Source organism: Genypterus blacodes, unplaced genomic scaffold (genome assembly GCF_046128005.1).
Source record: "Genypterus blacodes isolate CSIRO-AG114 ecotype Tasmania unplaced genomic scaffold, CSIRO-AGI_Gbla_v1 ptg000214l_1, whole genome shotgun sequence".
NCBI lineage: Eukaryota > Metazoa > Chordata > Actinopteri > Ophidiiformes > Ophidiidae > Genypterus > Genypterus blacodes.
Window position 1 is genome coordinate 953,904 of NW_027467013.1, and position 15,988 is coordinate 969,891.

At 46.5% G+C, this 15,988-nt stretch overlaps 1 protein-coding gene across 5 annotated transcripts in view; it reads left to right on the forward strand.

The window, feature by feature from the left end:
- The window catches only part of LOC143015940 (dedicator of cytokinesis protein 9-like), a 60,501-nt gene that overhangs the window by 39,626 nt on the left and 4,887 nt on the right, over nucleotides 1-15,988 (forward strand). For 4 of the 5 annotated variants that reach the window (XM_076170107.1, XM_076170109.1, XM_076170108.1 and 1 more), the window contains exons 9-49: nucleotides 1,488-1,540; nucleotides 2,270-2,344; nucleotides 2,440-2,580; nucleotides 3,008-3,214; nucleotides 3,309-3,431; nucleotides 3,769-3,851; nucleotides 3,944-4,066; nucleotides 4,309-4,388; nucleotides 4,494-4,681; nucleotides 4,781-4,846; nucleotides 4,924-5,016; nucleotides 5,107-5,230; nucleotides 5,340-5,458; nucleotides 5,629-5,715; nucleotides 5,806-5,895; nucleotides 6,724-6,839; nucleotides 6,980-7,049; nucleotides 7,225-7,350; nucleotides 7,453-7,524; nucleotides 7,718-7,864; nucleotides 7,970-8,053; nucleotides 8,287-8,398; nucleotides 9,228-9,406; nucleotides 9,493-9,609; nucleotides 9,704-9,815; nucleotides 9,898-10,031; nucleotides 10,238-10,402; nucleotides 11,042-11,095; nucleotides 11,195-11,309; nucleotides 11,405-11,471; nucleotides 11,578-11,625; nucleotides 12,392-12,528; nucleotides 13,372-13,487; nucleotides 13,572-13,709; nucleotides 13,823-14,005; nucleotides 14,111-14,224; nucleotides 14,329-14,544; nucleotides 14,687-14,744; nucleotides 14,854-14,960; nucleotides 15,306-15,428; nucleotides 15,524-15,637. In XM_076170107.1, the coding sequence (XP_076026222.1) occupies nucleotides 1,488-1,540; nucleotides 2,270-2,344; nucleotides 2,440-2,580; nucleotides 3,008-3,214; nucleotides 3,309-3,431; nucleotides 3,769-3,851; nucleotides 3,944-4,066; nucleotides 4,309-4,388; nucleotides 4,494-4,681; nucleotides 4,781-4,846; nucleotides 4,924-5,016; nucleotides 5,107-5,230; nucleotides 5,340-5,458; nucleotides 5,629-5,715; nucleotides 5,806-5,895; nucleotides 6,724-6,839; nucleotides 6,980-7,049; nucleotides 7,225-7,350; nucleotides 7,453-7,524; nucleotides 7,718-7,864; nucleotides 7,970-8,053; nucleotides 8,287-8,398; nucleotides 9,228-9,406; nucleotides 9,493-9,609; nucleotides 9,704-9,815; nucleotides 9,898-10,031; nucleotides 10,238-10,402; nucleotides 11,042-11,095; nucleotides 11,195-11,309; nucleotides 11,405-11,471; nucleotides 11,578-11,625; nucleotides 12,392-12,528; nucleotides 13,372-13,487; nucleotides 13,572-13,709; nucleotides 13,823-14,005; nucleotides 14,111-14,224; nucleotides 14,329-14,544; nucleotides 14,687-14,744; nucleotides 14,854-14,960; nucleotides 15,306-15,428; nucleotides 15,524-15,637 (4,676 nt within the window). The remainder of the gene's footprint in view (nucleotides 1-1,487; nucleotides 1,541-2,269; nucleotides 2,345-2,439; nucleotides 2,581-3,007; nucleotides 3,215-3,308; nucleotides 3,432-3,768; nucleotides 3,852-3,943; nucleotides 4,067-4,308; nucleotides 4,389-4,493; nucleotides 4,682-4,780; nucleotides 4,847-4,923; nucleotides 5,017-5,106; nucleotides 5,231-5,339; nucleotides 5,459-5,628; nucleotides 5,716-5,805; nucleotides 5,896-6,723; nucleotides 6,840-6,979; nucleotides 7,050-7,224; nucleotides 7,351-7,452; nucleotides 7,525-7,717; nucleotides 7,865-7,969; nucleotides 8,054-8,286; nucleotides 8,399-9,227; nucleotides 9,407-9,492; nucleotides 9,610-9,703; nucleotides 9,816-9,897; nucleotides 10,032-10,237; nucleotides 10,403-11,041; nucleotides 11,096-11,194; nucleotides 11,310-11,404; nucleotides 11,472-11,577; nucleotides 11,626-12,391; nucleotides 12,529-13,371; nucleotides 13,488-13,571; nucleotides 13,710-13,822; nucleotides 14,006-14,110; nucleotides 14,225-14,328; nucleotides 14,545-14,686; nucleotides 14,745-14,853; nucleotides 14,961-15,305; nucleotides 15,429-15,523; nucleotides 15,638-15,988) is intronic. The other variant, XM_076170110.1, reaches the window with a different exon arrangement.

Below are 15,988 nucleotides of genomic sequence, written 5' to 3' on the forward strand. Positions count from 1 at the left end.
AAAATAATCAGACAGAAAATACAGACAGAATGTAAGTCATAGTGTAACGTGTCTGGATCCGAAGGTTTTGATGGGATTTGAAAAACGATGATAGAGAGTCAAGCTGTTCCTCAGTTTGCGGCAAACAATGGAAAATGCTCGCTCAGCTGGAGGTTTGAACTGGGACCACAGAATGGAAAGGACTAATTGGTCTGAGGATCTAAAGGATCTGGAGAAGGTCATAAAATATAAATTGGCGGCGATCCACGTGGCGCTTTTAAAGAGGAAAGAATCCTAAAAATCAATTCTATAATTGGGAGGCAGAGGAGAGGGAGAGAGAGAGAGAGAGGGAGAGAGGGAGAGAGGGAGAGGCCTGAGTGGGGGAAATGTGTTCCCTGCTTGCTGCCAGTGAGGAGAGTTGCTGCTGCGTTTTGAATCTACATATGTTTATGTAGATTCATCTCATCTATCCAGGTAATGAAAGAGTGTCTGGACTGTGGGAAGAGTTAGACTCTACAAGGCTTCTGCTTCTCTGCCGGCTGGTAGGAAGGAGTAGGCAAACTGTTTGATAAGATAGAGAGAGACAGAGAAAGTACAGAGAGAAAGAGATGTGAAGGGAATGAGAGACAGAAAGATGGCAAGATGTGGATACGGAGAGACAAAGCAGGCGGGGAAGTTGTGGAGCAAGCTGGAGACATACAGGGTGGGAGGCAGACAGACACGGGGAGACACAGGAAGTGAGACAGACCCAGAGAGAGAGAGAGCGAGCGAACATGGCCTAAAATGGATCGTTCTGCTCCCACAAGAGGTGGAGAAGAAGGCAGCATTGTATCTGTCCTAACCCAAACTGATCTGCGTGGTGGAATATTTCTCTTCCAAATATCAAATAATTAATAAAGTCATGTTATTCCAAATAACATTCAAATCATACCTGGCTTAAGTCAGAGCAACGTCTCATTATCAGTGTATTTGCTCTGGCCTATCGGGCGCTGTCGAATGTTTACACGTCACGTTGTTCCTTCACGCCACCGTCTGTTATCCGTGGCTGGGCTCTGCTTTCGTCTTCCCCTAACTCTCTCTCTCTCTCTCTCTCTCTCTCTCTCTCTCTCTCTCTCTCTCTCTCTCTCTCTCTCTCTCTCTCTCCGTGCGATGTGTGGCGATGTAACAACGGAGACCACCCAGGCTTTTAATACTCACCTCCTGTCTCATAGGAGGCCTAAAGCGGCTGAATGCCTCAGCACAAAACTCTCCACTAATCTTCCCAAACTCCTCAGCTTTTAATAATAACGCCATGGACCTGGTGGGGGGCGGGGGGGGGGGAACGGTTGTGTTTTCTTAGAGACCGATCTTCCTCTTAAGTCCTGATTCCTGCTCTACTGAATTGCTGTTTACAGAACTTTTACTTGTCAGTCAGCGATTTAAGAGATTCTGAGGTGATGACAACAGCTTTTTGTTCCTTTTATTATCTGAGCTGAATCCAATTATTCATTTGGTTTGTTTCCCCCCAGATGATGAGCTTGGAAAGTCAGACAGTTCCTCCGGCAGTATGGACAGCTTTCAGGTTAGTTCTACTTTCTCCTCCTTGGACGCCGATAAACGTGTGGCTCACTCACTCCTGTGTTGAAAAAAGGCCTCCATTGTCACAAACTTATGTTTTGAATTTTGGTTTCAAGACTTACTGGCCACAGGGTTCAACCCTCCATCATTTGTTTGTATTTGTAGACCTCATGTGACATTAAACACAGCGCTGCTCGCGTGTGTTACACTAAACCTCTTCACAATAACTCCACAGTCTGGCTTTTCCATTCAGAATGTTGATGAGGGTTTTTCCAAGAACCAACAACCCCAACTGGACACCGGGGCTTTAAACAACAAGCATTCATGTGTAACAAAGTTCACTCGGACAGAGAGAAACGTTGGGCCCTTGATATAATAACTGCACATTAAAGCCTGTTACACATATAGGATCATTCTTTTAGGGTGTTAATATTTTTCCAAGATGGATATAAAGCGTTTTGGAAGGAAGCTCTCCTGTGCTGTTAAAGTGCTGAGTAGCAGGTAATAGCTAAGCCATATGTGTATGGAAACTGGCAGTAGTGCGGAGCTGGAATACAGTTTGACAGCTTCCACAGTGCTGCAGTGAGACGTCTGGGTACCACCTGACTCTCACCGCCGGGCCTCTCTGCCCAGCACGATCAACCTATAAAGTATGAGGCCTCCTTTCCAGACGGGTGAGAAAGATGGAAATGATCCTAATGATAAATCCAGTTGTTACCCCTCTCCTCCTCAGAGTGCTCGAGATATTGAGTCGAAGATGAGGAACGAAACGAGATTGAAGCTGTTCACTCTGGACCCTGACACACAGGTAATCAAATGTAAATAAAACCCCGGTGGTAATAAGATCGAGCATAACGCCGCTTTTAATGTAACGTGACAGCCTCCGCTCTGCTCTCTCCTCAGAAATTAGATTTCTCAGGGATCGAACCGGATGTGAAGCAGTTTGAGGAGAAGTTTGGCAAGCGTGTTCTGGTGAACTGCAATGACCTCTCGTTCAATCTGCAAAGCTGCGTGGCCGAGAATGAGGAAGGTCCCACAACAAATGTAAGAGCGAGTGTTTGCAGCCCGTTATAGGCCCTAAAAACAAAAAATATCATTTGTGTTATGAATAAAGACACATTCGATGTTTTGTAGCCAGGCCGGATGGCGTTCCCTCATTACTTAAGCAGCTGATGGACTGCTGTTGACATAGCAACCTGACTAGAGGCTCAGTAATGGTGAACACTCTCACTGTGTAATTGAGTCCGATGTCCTGCTGTCCCTCCCAGCAGAAACTTTCTTGTTAAAGACTCGACATCCTCTGTCTCCACAGAGACACTGTGACAGGGCACACACACACACACACACACCACACACTGTCACTGCAGTATGATTAGGACTCTCTGATTACCATATGGTGTCATAATAATGTACGTATACACACAATCATCAGCACACCTCCTGATTAGTAGAGTTTCTCTTCTCTGTGCAGGTGGAGCCGTTCTATGTCACTCTGTCACTGTTTGACATCCAGAGCAGCAGGAAGATCTCTGCTGACTTCCACGTGGACCTCAACCATCCGTCCGTCAGAGGCTTGGTGGCAAATAACAGCAGTCAGTATATGAACGGCGACGGCCACCCTGGGGGGCAGCCCTCTGTCTACGGCGTGCCTGAGGCCGCCATGCAGTACCCGAGACAGGTGAGCAATGCTGAGAGGATCCACTTCAACTGCTGCACTGCCATGGTTTTTGCATATTTTGTCCGTTTTAACATTTTCTGTCACCCCTCCACAGGGAGTGTTCTCCGTAACGTGCCCACACCCGGATATCTTCCTGGTGGCTCGGATAGAGAAGGTGCTTCAGGGAGGGATCGCACACTGCGCAGAGCCGTACATGAAGAACTCTGATTCCACCAAGGTACTCGCACAGCCGCACACACACATATCAGCAGCCTCCTCACAGAGCAAGACCTTCCTCCACACTCAGCAAATTCCAGCAGATCCATTCCTTGTGATACAGACATAATCATCCTTTTTGTCTGACCGGTTGAACAGACTCGGCACACAAGCGTTGACTTTGGCTCCATGTATGCATGAAAGTACTTCAAGCAAGGGCAATTTGAAATTCATCTGTGTGGATCAGTGTGTTTGGGCGTGTATGTGCTAGTTTTAGTGTCTGTGTGTGTGTGTGAGAAGTTCTATTCCCAGAACTCCTTTGGGACAGCTCACATCACAGTGTTCTTTTGTTCCACTAGGTGGCGCAAAAAGTCCTGAAAAATGCCAAGCTGGCATGTAGCCGGTTAGGTCAGTACAGGATGCCATTCGCCTGGGCAGCAAGGTACTTTTCTGTTTTTAACAATGCAATATCAACAGTATATTGAGTTCGACACACACAGACACACTCACATGTACAACCTCTCCCTCTTGCAGGTCTCTGTTTAAAGACGCCTCTGGGACTTTGGACAAGAGCGCTCGCTTCTCTGCTCTCTACCGGCAGGACGGCAACAAGCTGTCCAACGACGACGTGTTCAAGCTGCTGGCTGACTTCAGAAAGTTAGTGCCTGATTGTTGTATATTATCAAACTCGTCTTGCAGATGTTCTTGTGACACTTTCATGCTTAAACAAGATCATGTGGCGTAAGGTTGTATTATAAGATATTTGCTCAGCTTTGCAAGCAAACTGAAAGGCCGTTAGTATACCGACGCCGTCCAACTCCAGGCTGACTGTTTGTTTCCATTCATTCTTTGGTAAATGATAACAAAGCCTTAACTGGAGCTTATTTTCCTTTCCTCAGGCCAGAGAAGATGGCCAAGCTGCCTGTAATCTTAGGAAACCTTGATGTTACCATTGACAGTGTCGCCCCTGACTTGACAAGTAAGCCCTCTGAGAAGCCAACATGGCCGATGAAAGCATCTGCCGCTCAGGCCCCGTTTGTCACCATCTCTCCCTCCTCCTCCTCCTCCTCTCTCCTGTCCGCAGACTGTGTTACCTCATCCTACATTCCTGTGAAGCAGTTTGACATCAGCGAGAAGAACAACATCTTCTTCGAAGTGGAGGAATTTGTGCCGTGCATCGCCAAATGCTCTCAGCCCTTCACCATCTACAACAATCACCTCTACGTCTACCCAAAGCACTTGAAGTACGACAACCAAAAATCATTTGCAAAGGTACGACCAACTTTTACCGCAGCGCACAAACGAGGAATTCATCCTGGACGGCTGCTGGCGGTGTGTCTTACAGCTCTCCCTCACTGTGTCTGTCCTCAGGCTAGAAACATAGCCGTCTGCATCGAGTTCAAGGACTCAGACGAGGAGGAGGCTGCTCCACTTAAGGTAAACTCATTCCCACGTTCCTCATGGATTTTTCAGGACAAACGGCGACCCGACTAACAAACCGGATCATTCCACAGTGCATCTACGGCCGACCCGGAGCGCCCTTGTTTACCAAAAATGCCTTTGCTGCAGTATTACATCACCAGCACAGTCCTGAATTCTATGATGAGGTAACCCCCCCCCCCGGCTCCAGGTGACTTTGACAGACAGACTGCTGATAGCCGGCGCCTGAGCTTGTGTTTTTGTTTTGCGTCCCTCAGTTTAAGATCCAGCTGCCAACCCAGCTCCATGAGAAACACCACCTGCTCTTCACCTTCTACCACGTCAGCTGTGATAACAACAGCAAGGCCAGCACAAAGAAGAGGGACTTGGTTGAGGCACAAGGTGAGGCCCTGCCAGTATACAGTATACAGTATAAATCCAACAAATGAATTCTTTTGGGGCGTTAGCGACATGCTGAGCTGACGATCCTCTCTCCCGTCTCCACCCTCAGTGGGTTACGCCTGGCTCCCCCTGCTGAAAGATGGCCGGGTTACCATGAATGACAGTCAGATCCCCGTGGCTGCCAACTTGCCCGCTGGATACCTTAGCTGCCAGGAGAGCATCAGCAAGGTAAAGAGCACCAGGGAGAAACCCAGAGAGTTGGCAGTTTAAAGGCTCTGCTCAGATTTTATGCATTTTCTATCTGCTTGTATTCTTTCATGTCTGTAGAGATAAATGGCATACAGGTATTGTGGAGTCTGCACTGAATTGTCGAAGCATTAATGTTTCTTTTATTACAGCATTCAAGTCCTGAAATCAAATGGGTGGATGGAGGGAAGTCTTTATTCAAGGTGTCCACTCACCTGGTGTCCACTGTCTACACTCAGGTTAGATGGGGTTTTTATATATTCTGTCACTGAGCTGCTTAGTTTAGAAGTGATTTCATCTGCATCACATCACATTGCTCTCTCTTCTAGGATCAACATCTGCACAATTTCTTTCACCACTGTCAGAGCTCAGCATCTGAAACACAAGTGTCAGGAGGAGAGCTGGTCAAATTCCTGAAGGTAAAGCAACGAGCCTGAACACACTGAAGATGGAACCTAAACAGGAAGGGAGGTTGTGGGATTGCGTGGATCAGAGTTTAATTCTGATAGTGATTAACTTAGCTGCTCTTTTTGTAGCTGTGACCCGAAGAGAAAGGTTGAATTTTGGCTCGATTTGAACCTTCATGCCCACTAATGAGCCACAGACGGTTAGAATTGGCTTGGCAGCGACTCACATAGACGCTGATGTCGCTGGGTCCTTCACACACTAGCTTGCCAGCAGTGAATGCTTTATGAAATGAGAGAAGCCATCAAAGATTCAGGGCTCATTACCTTCGCCAATGAGGTTATGTTTACACCTGCGTTTGCTCGTTTGCTCGTTTGCAGAATTACTCAAACGCTTCTGAGCTGACTATGCGTAAACTTGGTGAAAAGGTACGGTGCAAGTCCATCTTCAGGGCTTCATGCAGAATTGTTTTCAATGTGTCCTGAACATCATGAGACAATGGCCCGAAGGTCAAACAGCAGGTCAAGCGGAGCCGCAGTGCAGACTGGCAGCTCGCCCAATGACTTGGCAGCGCTTTTGTTCGTGTCCTGTACGCAGGCAGCGACGCACCAGTAGCCACGGCTCGGCCTTGTTCCATAACCTGGACCATGAGGTGTGCGTGATTAACAACGCCGCTCACTTGTGTCCCCGTGCTGCTGTCGTTAGATTAGTTTCCTCTTGCGTCTTTGTGAGTCTGATGGAATATAATGTCTGTGTTTATCCTCCGCACTCATTCAGAAAGTGCCCTGCGGCTGCACTCACATTGTACCTGTCTAACCTTTTAATGCTGTGCCATTCATCAGAGTCTTCACGCCATGGAGAGTCATGTGATGATCAAGTTTCTGCCCACCGTCCTGAATCAGCTGTTCTGGGTGCTCACTAGTGCCACCCATGAGGACGTGGCAGTCAACGTCACCAAGTAAGATGGTCTTACATATACAAGCCTTCTGTGACTGAACTCTGGACCCCTCTGGTTCAGCACGATTGTTTCTATCAGAGAAATTAAAATCATTATTGTTCCACACATTCATTCTCATGCACGTTCCTTTTTCCTGTCAGAGTCATGATTCACATTGTCGCCCAGTGCCATGAGGAAGGGTTGGAGCACCACCTGAGATCATACGTGAAGGTAACATTCAAAACACATCTCATTCTGTATCCACTTAGGCCCAGAGGGAAAAACATGACTTTTACAGTCTCTCCATATTTCTCTTTCAACGGAGCTCATTCAGGAAGTCAGCATATTGCAAACAGTATATCAGAGCGCGTGTGTGTGTGTGTGTGTGTGTGTGTGTGCGTTGCAGTATGTATTCAAGACGGAGCCACACACAGCCTCCACCACCCGCTCAGTGCACGAGGAGCTGGCCAAAGCTATGACCGCTATCCTGAAGCCTTCCACCGACTTCCTCACCAGTAACAAGCTGCTCAAGGTGACACACATGTAACCCAATGTTAACATCATTTGAATCCCTCAACATACATCTCCTCTTTATAGTTGACTGACTGGTTCTGTTTGTGCTCTTGCCCTGTAGTACTCCTGGTATTTCTTTGAAGCCTTAGTGAAGTCCATGGCTCAGTACTTGATACAGAGTTGTAAAGTGAAGGTAAGTGTGCCGCAACAAGTGCCCAGAGTGGTTAAATGTTCATATCCCGTTGCCAACCACATCCCTGTGTCATCTGGAGGCCACTGAGGAAAGCTCGGACCCACTCTGGAGGCAAACATTCCCTGTTTTGTGGAGCTGCGTGGTGTGTTGTGGTGTAAAAACAGTGTGTCCGCATTCTGGTTCTGCCCTTCAGCTGTCCAGGAATCAGCGCTTCTCCGCTTCCTTCCACCACACTGTGGAGACTCTGGTCAACATGATGATGCCACATATCACGCAAAAATACAAGGACAATCTGGATGCTGCCCGGAATGCCAACCACAGCCTGGCAGTCTTCGTGAAGGTCAGGATCTGCACTTACTGTATCTGTGAATGTATACAAAGTCGTAAATTAAAGTTTGGTGATCTATTGATGCTGACAGGAGAATGTTTCTGCCTCTTTCTGCAGCGCTGTTTCACCCTGATGGACAGAGGCTTCGCGTTCAAGCAGATCAACAACTATATCAACTGTTTCATGCCTGGAGATCCAAAGGTACAATGACATTCCTATTGTTCACAGCAGATGAATACAAGACACATGACATCCTGTGTGTGAATATGATACTGATCAAGCAGAGTCTTGCTTTTTTTTCATAGCTTTAGTATGGAGAGTTTATTAGTCTGACCCCTGCTGGAGGATTACAGGCTCTGCACTAGAATAATTGTCCTGTTGTGTTTATTTTAAAAGGTTTTATTACTTTTTTCCTCTTGTCTTTTTGCACACAGACGCTGTTTGAGTTCAAGTTTGAGTTCCTGCGGGTTGTGTGCAACCACGAGCACTATGTCCCCTTGAACCTGCCTATTCCATTTGGCAAGGGACGGATTATGAGATTCCAAGGTGAGAACACTGTCAAATATGACTTGTAGGTGGCTTATGTTCCTAAAATTCCTCCGTGCGTTGTGTTGAAACAGCAGCACGTTGACATTTTTGATCACTTTCCCAGTTAGTTCTTGAACACCAAACTGAGTCTGCAGTATTCAGTGCATCATTAAGCAGAGAAAGTGTAATCTTTAATTGGAAATAGTCTCTCTCCGCTTACACCGTGTGTCTTTGTGTCCCTCCTCTCTCTTGTTAATTAGCTTTTCTATCTCCAAACATGTCATATGATACTTCAGTAGGTAGGTGCAACGTGTGCTGCTTGCTGGTCTCCTCCCAGAAAACAGATATCGATCTAATCGTTCAATAATGACAAATTCCCTCTAAAACCTAAACTCAATCATCCAGCTACCGGCTTTACTGTTGCTGTGGAATGATGTGTCTATCTATGCATTTCAAGATAATGTACTAAAATCTTTTATTAAATATAAACTGAGTATATGTGCAGTTTGTTTTGTGTGTTTGGGATTTATGACTTTAGAGAACAATAAGAATAATCAGGAGATGAGATCAGAAATCTCTCTTTTTAAGACATGCATGTTAGACTTTGGATACTGTGGATCATATTGGACACATTAATGTGTGTGTTTGATCTGTATTCTGTAGTATTTTCACCTTTAACAACCTCACACAGCCTGAATAGTTCAGTGAATCCTAGTGTTGTAAACTGGAAATTCTCTCTCATCTCAAACTCAGGTTCTCTTTGCGACCTCCTCACCTTTCTGTTTCCCTATGTTGTACCTCTGTTTTCTGTTTTCTCCACTTCTCATCCTCCTCTTCCTCCCCTCAGACCTCCAGCTGGACTACTCACTGACAGATGACTTCTGTAAGAACCACTTCCTGGTGGGGCTGCTCCTCAGGGAGCTCAGCGCAGCTCTGCAGGAGTTCAGGGAGATCCGTCAGATCGCCATCTACGTGCTGAAGAACATGATGATCAAGCACACGTTTGATGACCGATACACCTCCAAGGTATAAGCAGCACTCTCTTACTCAGTCTGCTGTCTTTCCTCCTCAGTTAGACTAAACAGTTTCACATGTGTTCATCTTTGTTTCAGAGCCAACAAGCCAGGCTGGCCACCCTCTACCTGCCCCTGTTTGGTTTGCTCCAAGAGAACGTCAACAGGCTCAATGTGAAGGAAGTGTCCCCGTTCAGCCTCAACCACTCAAACAATGTAAGGGAGCCACCTACTGGCTTTGATGACAACATGCAGCCCTGTACTGTGTGTGCAGTCGTTCTGATTCTATGTTTTCATTGTTTCCCGTCAGAATGGAAGAGATGATCCTCTCCTTGCCAATAACCTGATGACCCCTCCCAGGTCCAGCACTTTCTTGGACACTAGCTTGCACAAAGACGTGTTTGGAGTCATCTCTGGCACCGGTGAGCAAACTGGGGGTTGTGAAGCATAAAGAGAAAAGTGTTTTTTATAATATCCATATTAAAGTGCCTCTGTTTCCTCCAGCCTCCCCTCACACCTCATCCACACCCAACGTAAACTCAGTGCGCCATGCCGACTCTCGTGGCTCCCTCATCAGCACCGACTCGTCCAACAGCCTGCATGAGAAGAGCAACGACAAGGGCAACTGTCTGGACAAGGTACAGTACATCTCAGAAGGTTCAGTAAGATCCCCACGAAAGCTTCACCGTAAATGTAACACAACATCTGCATTCATGTGTATAACAGCCTCAGGCATACACAGATCCTGTTTAAAGTATAAGGCAAAAGAGCCACAGGTAAACGAAGCGTTGTTAACTTGTACCATTAACTCCTCCTCACCCTCCCTGTGCGGCCGCCATGGCAGAAGGACAAGTTTGCACGGAGACACACTTACAGTGTCTTTCACTTCATTGCGGAGGCTGAGGAGTGTGTGCCCCCGGTGCATGCAAAGCGTGTCACCATGGACTTCTCCCTGCTCTCTGTCCCCAATGTACCAGCAATCCGCCTGCAGCCCAGCGTCTCACATCAAGTACTCAATCATTCCTCCCTCTTAGGAGTGTCCCATCTGGGAATGTAGGGGTGTGTGCGTGCGTGCGTGCGTGTGTGTGTGTTTGTTCCCTCCTCCTGAGCTCTTTCTTTGGCAGATGATTGTCGACTCTCCGTGTTGATAAGCATGCCTGCCTGAGGGACGTCTCATTTTCCAATTCCTCTCACGTGTGATGTGTTCTTGCTGTCAGTGTGACGGACAGCTTTGGGATGAATCTGAGAGAAATGACAGGATGCTTTGTTTCATCTTCTCTTGGTTCTTGGTTTGTCTTCATGGTGGGAAAGAAAGAAGGATAATCTCAGTAGAACTCTTTGAAATTTTACACGGTAATAACTTCAGACACCGCAGTCTTTACTCAGCTTCTCTCATTTTTGGGGGGAAATCTAAGTTTAGCCTGGACGTGTTCCACTCTGCCGTATTCCCTTCAAACACATCACCTCATCCTTTCCATGAAGTCATCCTCAGCCAGCCTCGTCTAGGTCTGGACTAGCTTTCCGCTTGGTAGAGCGCCAATCGCTGGTAGAGCCATTACTCCGCTTTGCTTCTCCTCTCTCCTGCCTCTCAACCTCAGCTGGGAGAAGTAATGTTTTTGTTTGTGTCCTGTGGCTGCTTTCTCTCCAGAACTCCGTCCATGAGCCCAAAACTAAACACTACAACAGAAATGCAAAAGACAATGTGAGTTATTCTGAGGTAGCAAAGTCAGCATAACAAATCCGAGACTCCATACAGTTTGTGTGTCCGTCCACGTCTCACCGCCGTCTCTTTGTCTTTCAGAACCAGTCTGTCTCCGCCCCGGGAAGTCCCCTGATGCGATGTGACAAACTGGAGCAGTCGGAGATCAAGAGCTTACTTATGTGCTTCTTACATATCCTCAAGAGCATGTCAGAGGGTAAAGACTCATTCTTTGTCTGTCTTCCTTTTGCGAACGTCTCGAATGTCTTTTCTATGCAGGACAACTTCAATGTCGGTCTCTTCCTCTTTCAGATGCTCTGTTCACTTACTGGAACAAGGCCTCGTCCGCTGAGCTAATGGACTTCTTCACTCTAGTGGAGTAAGGGCGCTTCTGATTGTTATCACGCACTCAACAAGCATCACATGACTCTCCTGAGAACTCTGCAGCCTCCTAACTCTGTCCTCTTGTCCTCCCATCCTCTCAGGGTCTGTCTCCATCAGTTCAGATACATGGGGAAGAGATACATCGCAAGGTAATGCTGTCAGTGTCCGAATCAGGCCTGTGCTGCATGATCAATCAAATATTTGTCCAGATGTTATTATGAAGCGTTATTATGAACGCGGCCCTGACTCATGACAACAATGTGAATTATGATGTAATATTTTTCTGTAGGCCAGGAAAATTTAACAATTCACACACAAACCTGTATTTCCTTCTCTCTCCACTCCGTGGGGGCTCTGGTCTGGACTCACAGAAGGCTCAGGGGTGGGAGGGGGTGTTCGCTCGCTCTCTCTCTCTCTCTAACCTCCCACTACTCTCTCTATCTCTATTCACGTAAATGCTGGCAAGTTTAACCCATTGAAATAAACCCCGGCTCCTGCCCTCTCCTGCTTGGGTAAGACTAAAGGTGGAACTTTCCTCTCTCACACTAAATGCATGGAATCCCCTCAACTCATAGCTGTGTGGTGACACACACTGCATGATCTCTGAATGAGTGTACCTCTTTCATCTTCACATGCATGGCTTGATCCTCTTACTCTCATTTAAATGCATGCTAAAATCTTCTTTAACTGCATGCTAAACCTGCAATTGGCAGTAAGTTTAGTGCAAAGGCTCCACAGTGGAGACAATCATGGAGAAAGGTCATTTGAGTTTGCAATTCCCCATAAGCGAAATGAACAATCTGCCGTGGCTTCCCAGGAAATTTGTCTGATCTTCACACTGTCCAATATGTTGCTTTCCAGCCCAACCTGCTTCACTAACACTCATCTAAAACAATATCCTGTCCTCCTCATCAGGAACCAGGACGGGGCGGGACCCATTGCACATGAGCGGAAGTCTCAGACTCTGCCTGTGTCCCGTAACAGGGCGGGAATGATGCATGCCCGCTTACAGCAGCTCAGCAGCCTGGATAACTCATACACTTTTAACCACAGTAAGTGTCCCCCGTCACCGTCGGCCCTCCTCTGCCAGAGGAACCTCGCCCTCATCCTCCTCCTCCTCCTCCGCTTCACCCTGTGTAGTTTGACTCATGGCGCTTTCCATCGCCGTCGTCGTCGTCATCACCATCTTCTTCTTGGTCATCCTCTATTTAAACCCAGGCCGCCGTCTAAACAGGAAACAGTTTAATGCTTCAGCGGACACCAATGTGGGTCAGATCAGGGTCACATGTCTGTAGCTTTACACTGACTTTACCTAAAGGGCTTAAAGCTGTGTGGTAAGTCTGTCCAATGGTGCAGAATAATAAAGATGATCTCTTTGTGTTTCCAGTGTAAGAAAGATATCAAGTGTTCTTGGAATATCTGTAGACGATGGTAAGAGTGTATCAGGTTGGCAGGCAGTTTGCAGACTGTTGATTTGGTTGGATGAAGAGCATGCGTTTTAGCTGAACTCAAGCCTTTTAAACTCTTTTAGTCCTTCTGCACTGCTCATTTGCTCTTAACTTCGTTTTACGTTTCAGTCTCTGCAAAACCCTTCCATGTAAAATGGAGGGTTTCATTCCAAACTGCTGCTTTTGTGTAAAATAATATACAAAGGTTATACATATATTTGAATAATTTGCATATGATTCACTTAAAAATACAAAAATAATCCCAAAGACAGGAAATGTGCACCTAGCATGCCACCAGACAATGTATGATGATATTAGTTTCATATTACGTTTCATTTTGGAATGAAACTCTTTACAGCTTTGCCTCTTAAACTAATGTCTCATTATGATGTCATGTGTATGGTGTGATATGAGATGAGCTACAGCTTTGTGTTGTGTCCTGTGCAGCCTACAGCCACTCTGATGCAGATGTGTTAAACCAGTCGCTGCTGGAAGCCAACATTGCCACTGAAGTGTGTCTGACCGTCCTGGACACACTCAGCATCTTCATCATGGGTTTCAAGGTAAACACATGAATTTAACACTTCTTCACTTTATTTGTTGTGGTGCTGTTAAACAAATTAAACCCTGATATTCTCCTTCCTCAGACACAGCTGTGCTCCGACCATGGCCACAGTCCGCTCATGAAGAAGGTGTTTGACGTCCACCTTTGTTTCTTGCGGATCAACCAGTCGGAAACGGCCCTCAAGCAGGTCTTCACGTCACTGCGCACCTTCATCTACAAGGTGTGAAGGACTTGCCCCCACAGTAGTTTCTCTCTTACACGGCCTCAGCTGTTCACCTCGTTTGACGCCATCTCTCTGTCTCTGTTTCTGTCTGTCTCTTCCTCCCCCTTCAGTTTCCCTGCACCTTTTTCGAAGGCCGCGCTGACATGTGCGCCGCGTTCTGCTATGAGATTTTAAAGTGCTGTAACTCCAAGCTGAGTGCCATTCGCAGTGATGCAGCCCATCTACTCTACTTCCTCATGAAGAGTAACTTTGACTACACGGGCCGCAAGTCCTTTGTGCGGACACACTTACAGGTACAGCCGTCCTGTTATGGAACGTCAACAACACTCACAACAACACTCTTCACATGAATCTAACAATACTTGATGATTTGATTTTCCATCTGTCTTGTTCTTTAGGTGGTGATTGCTGTCAGTCAGTTGATAGCAGATGTTATTGGGATAGGGAGTACTCGCTTCCAGCAGTCTTTGTCAATAATCAACAACTGTGCCAACAGCGACAAAAGTATTAAGGTCAGTCCAGAATTAAGGATCTAGTTTCACTCTCACATTGACAATCTCTACAATTGAACTATCACTAATTCAGCGTTCATCAATCGCTGCTTTGTCGTCGACAGAACACGGCTTTCCCATCAGATGTGAAGGACCTCACCAAACGGATCAGAACGGTTCTGATGGCCACGGCGCAGATGAAGGAGCATGAGAGAGACCCGGAGATGCTGGTGGACCTGCAGTACAGCCTGGCCAAGTCTTACGCCAGCACGCCTGAACTACGCAAGACCTGGCTGGACAGCATGGCTCGGATCCACGTGAAGAATGGAGACCTGTCAGAGGTGCGAGGCTTTAACATGATGGACAGACTCAACTTTGTTTGTTTTTAAGTCCTGACGTTCTTGGTTAATACAGTCTTGTCTCACGATTCAGATCCCTTTGCTCATCTGCTCATTGCTCTCTGCTTGTCCCTGTTGTTCACAGGCGGCCATGTGTTACGTGCACGTTGCAGCACTCGTGGCAGAGTACTTGCGGAGAAAAGGTACTTGTGTATTCTGTACAGTAAAGAAGAATTAAGCATGATTGTCTAGTAAATATTTCATAACACGGCTCATAACTCTGTTCTCTCATGTCATCATCACGTTTCTCAGGCATGTTCAAGCAGGGCTGCTCAGCTTTTCGGGTCGTGACTCCAAACATTGACGAAGAAGCGTCGATGATGGAGGATGTAGGCATGCAGGACGTCCATTTCAATGAGGTTAGAACTCTTCTCTGTATCTACGGTAACTCCTAATATATACATCAATAATAAATCATCGTCCGGTTGACTGATTGTGCTTTGGAACAACTTAACTCACATGAACTCACATACTGCATGTAGACATCTATGCTTTATTGATACAGATATTGATCCAGATCTGCCCACTCACATTCATGTACATCAACCAATAAAGCTTGAAACGTGCAACTGACACTGATGTGCAGCTAATATGATCCTGATTCAGCAGTAATGTACGGTTTTGACATATGGATATAGATTGTTATGGATATAGATCCACTCTTGTGATCCTCTTGTTGTTCCCCTCCCTCTCGATGTACACAGGATGTGCTGATGGAGCTGTTGGAGGAGTGTGCAGACGGGCTGTGGAAGGCCGAGCGCTACGAGCTCATCTCCGACATCTACAAGCTCATAATCCCCATTTATGAGAAGCGCAGGGACTTTGAGGTACGAGGCCACGCTTCATGTTCACCAATGTCCACACTGATTTAGTCCAGTAGTTCCATCGTAAGTGTTGAGTGTGTGTTGTTGTTTTGGCACAGAAACTGGCTCACCTGTACGACACACTGCACCGTGCGTACAGCAAAGTGACAGAGGTCATGCATACAGGAAAGAGGCTGCTGGGAACGTACTTCAGAGTCGCATTCTTTGGCCAGGTGAGCTCAAATTAGCTTTAAGAGTTTCCCTAACAGGCTTATGGTTGTTTGTATCGTTTTCACAAGTATCCATCTGTTTGTTGTTAGTATGAAGTGATTAACACTGAGCATCCTGGCTGCTATGTTTTTTTTAAATTTCAAAAAGCATGACCACATTTTGATTTTGTGATCCACTCTAATGCCCTTTTCTGCTCTTTGTCCTCTTTGAAGGCAGCGGTAAGTTGTGCAGTAGAGCCGGCGGGCTGTGTGAGCAGCCTGTGTAGTGTTGTGGTGCTGCTGTCATCCATCTCATTCTCTCAGTCAGAGTTGTGTTGATGTTGTGTTGATGTAACACTCACTCATCACCGGTCC